The 1549-nt window shown below is 43.8% G+C and overlaps 1 protein-coding gene across 1 annotated transcript in view; it reads right to left on the bottom strand.

The window, feature by feature from the left end:
• LOC101854895 (sialin) overlaps positions 1-1549 on the bottom strand; it is a gene marked incomplete in the record, with an annotated part of 32571 nt that overhangs the window by 25233 nt on the left and 5789 nt on the right. The window contains 1 exon segment of the mRNA XM_013087172.2: positions 488-561. Coding sequence (XP_012942626.1) covers positions 488-551 — 64 coding nt within the window.

Below are 1549 nucleotides of genomic sequence, written 5' to 3'. Positions count from 1 at the left end.
CCCCCCCCTATCCCCCTATCTTTCTCACACATAAGCACACACACCAAGCGGCCTGTGACGGAAAAGCCGTAATGCGATCAACCGGTGTCATACAGAATGAAAAGTGTTCCTTCTGTTTGCATTGCTTCGCGCCACAAAGAGAACACCGGTAATATTGTGTGTTCTTTACTGACTACTAACTTACTCCTCCTCTCATCTCATCCCCTCTCTTTCTTCATTATCAACCTTTTTCTTTACTTTACTCAGGCTTTTTGCAGACTCTGTTCCCGGAGGAGCAGGAGGAGGAAAAAGAAGAGGAAAAGGAGGAAAAGTGGGAAGAAGAAGAAGAGGAGGAAGAGTGGGAGGAGAGATGGCAAAGATTAGAAAGCGAAACAAATGGTGGGAGGGAGAACATAATGCATGTGCTATATTATGTATTGCTGTGATGCGGGGGAAAACGGATTTTAGTCAAAAGTTTGAACTCCTCTCTCAAGGAGCAAATTCTCACCTTCAATCTCTGGGCCTTCAGCACCTTCATTGTTCTCGTCTTTCTCGTCTCCAGCTAATGCCATAATGAGATTCCTGATGACAATAAAGCAAAGTTGATTAGGAGCGCCCTCAGCAAACAACAGTGTTATGGATACAATATATGCGTCTAAGAAAAACATGTACACGTACATAGTTATTGTTCAAAATTTGAGCAGATTGGGATTGGGAAGTCGTAAAAAATTGTCTTTTTTTTTTAAAGTGAGCTTTTGTTGTTGTCGTGTATTTGCACGTTCTTGTTGTTGTTGTTGTTGCTGTTGTTCTGTATTCAAGTCGTTGTTGTTGTTCTTATTTAAAGAGGTGAGTTTATATTGTGCGTGTGTGGCGTGTGGCCGGTGGTGGTTGGGGGTGGGGGGGTATCCAACCAAATTGACACATTCCTTCAACTTGCTGACATGGAAATAGAACAAGATGTGACACGTGTTCGAAGGGAATGGTCAAATAAAGAAACTAATGGGTGGCTGGGATAAAACGCCAGCCAACGCTGAGTCCTATAATGTTATTCATCCATACACGTAGGGAGCACCCCCCCCCCCTCAATCCCCCTCCAACCAAGAAAAAAAAATAACTCCAGTAAAACTCAGTCTGAACTGACAAAAAATGCGTTTCCTCTTATTTTGGAAGAGAAGGCACACATAAAGAACGCTTTAAAGAGATAAACACATGGAAGACATTGTAAAATCTTTCTTTCCCAAGTACAATGTTTAATAACTCGTCGACACAATGTATATCCTTTAGGAGGGGAGCTTCAGACCCTGCCTATCAATGCTAACTCAGGCTAAGAGAGATGCATCCCAGCAGAAAGACCTAGCGAGACGCTTGATTTAAAAAAAAAATCCCGCTCTAGAATCAAACTCGAGTCTCCTGCGTGCGACAGCGAAGCGTCTAACTGCTACATCACAGACTCCATTAGGTTATTTAAAATCTAAAGAACGTTTTGAGGTATTCCCCCATCCCGTCCCTTTCACCTCTTCCGAGACGGCAAACCACCCATAAACTGGGGGAGGGGGGGGGGGGGGGGGGG

Source organism: Aplysia californica, unplaced genomic scaffold (assembly GCF_000002075.1).
Source record: "Aplysia californica isolate F4 #8 unplaced genomic scaffold, AplCal3.0 scaffold00553, whole genome shotgun sequence".
Taxonomy (NCBI): domain Eukaryota; kingdom Metazoa; phylum Mollusca; class Gastropoda; order Aplysiida; family Aplysiidae; genus Aplysia; species Aplysia californica.
The sequence above is the reverse complement of the archived record's forward strand: the minus strand, read 5'-3'. Positions and strand labels throughout refer to the sequence as shown.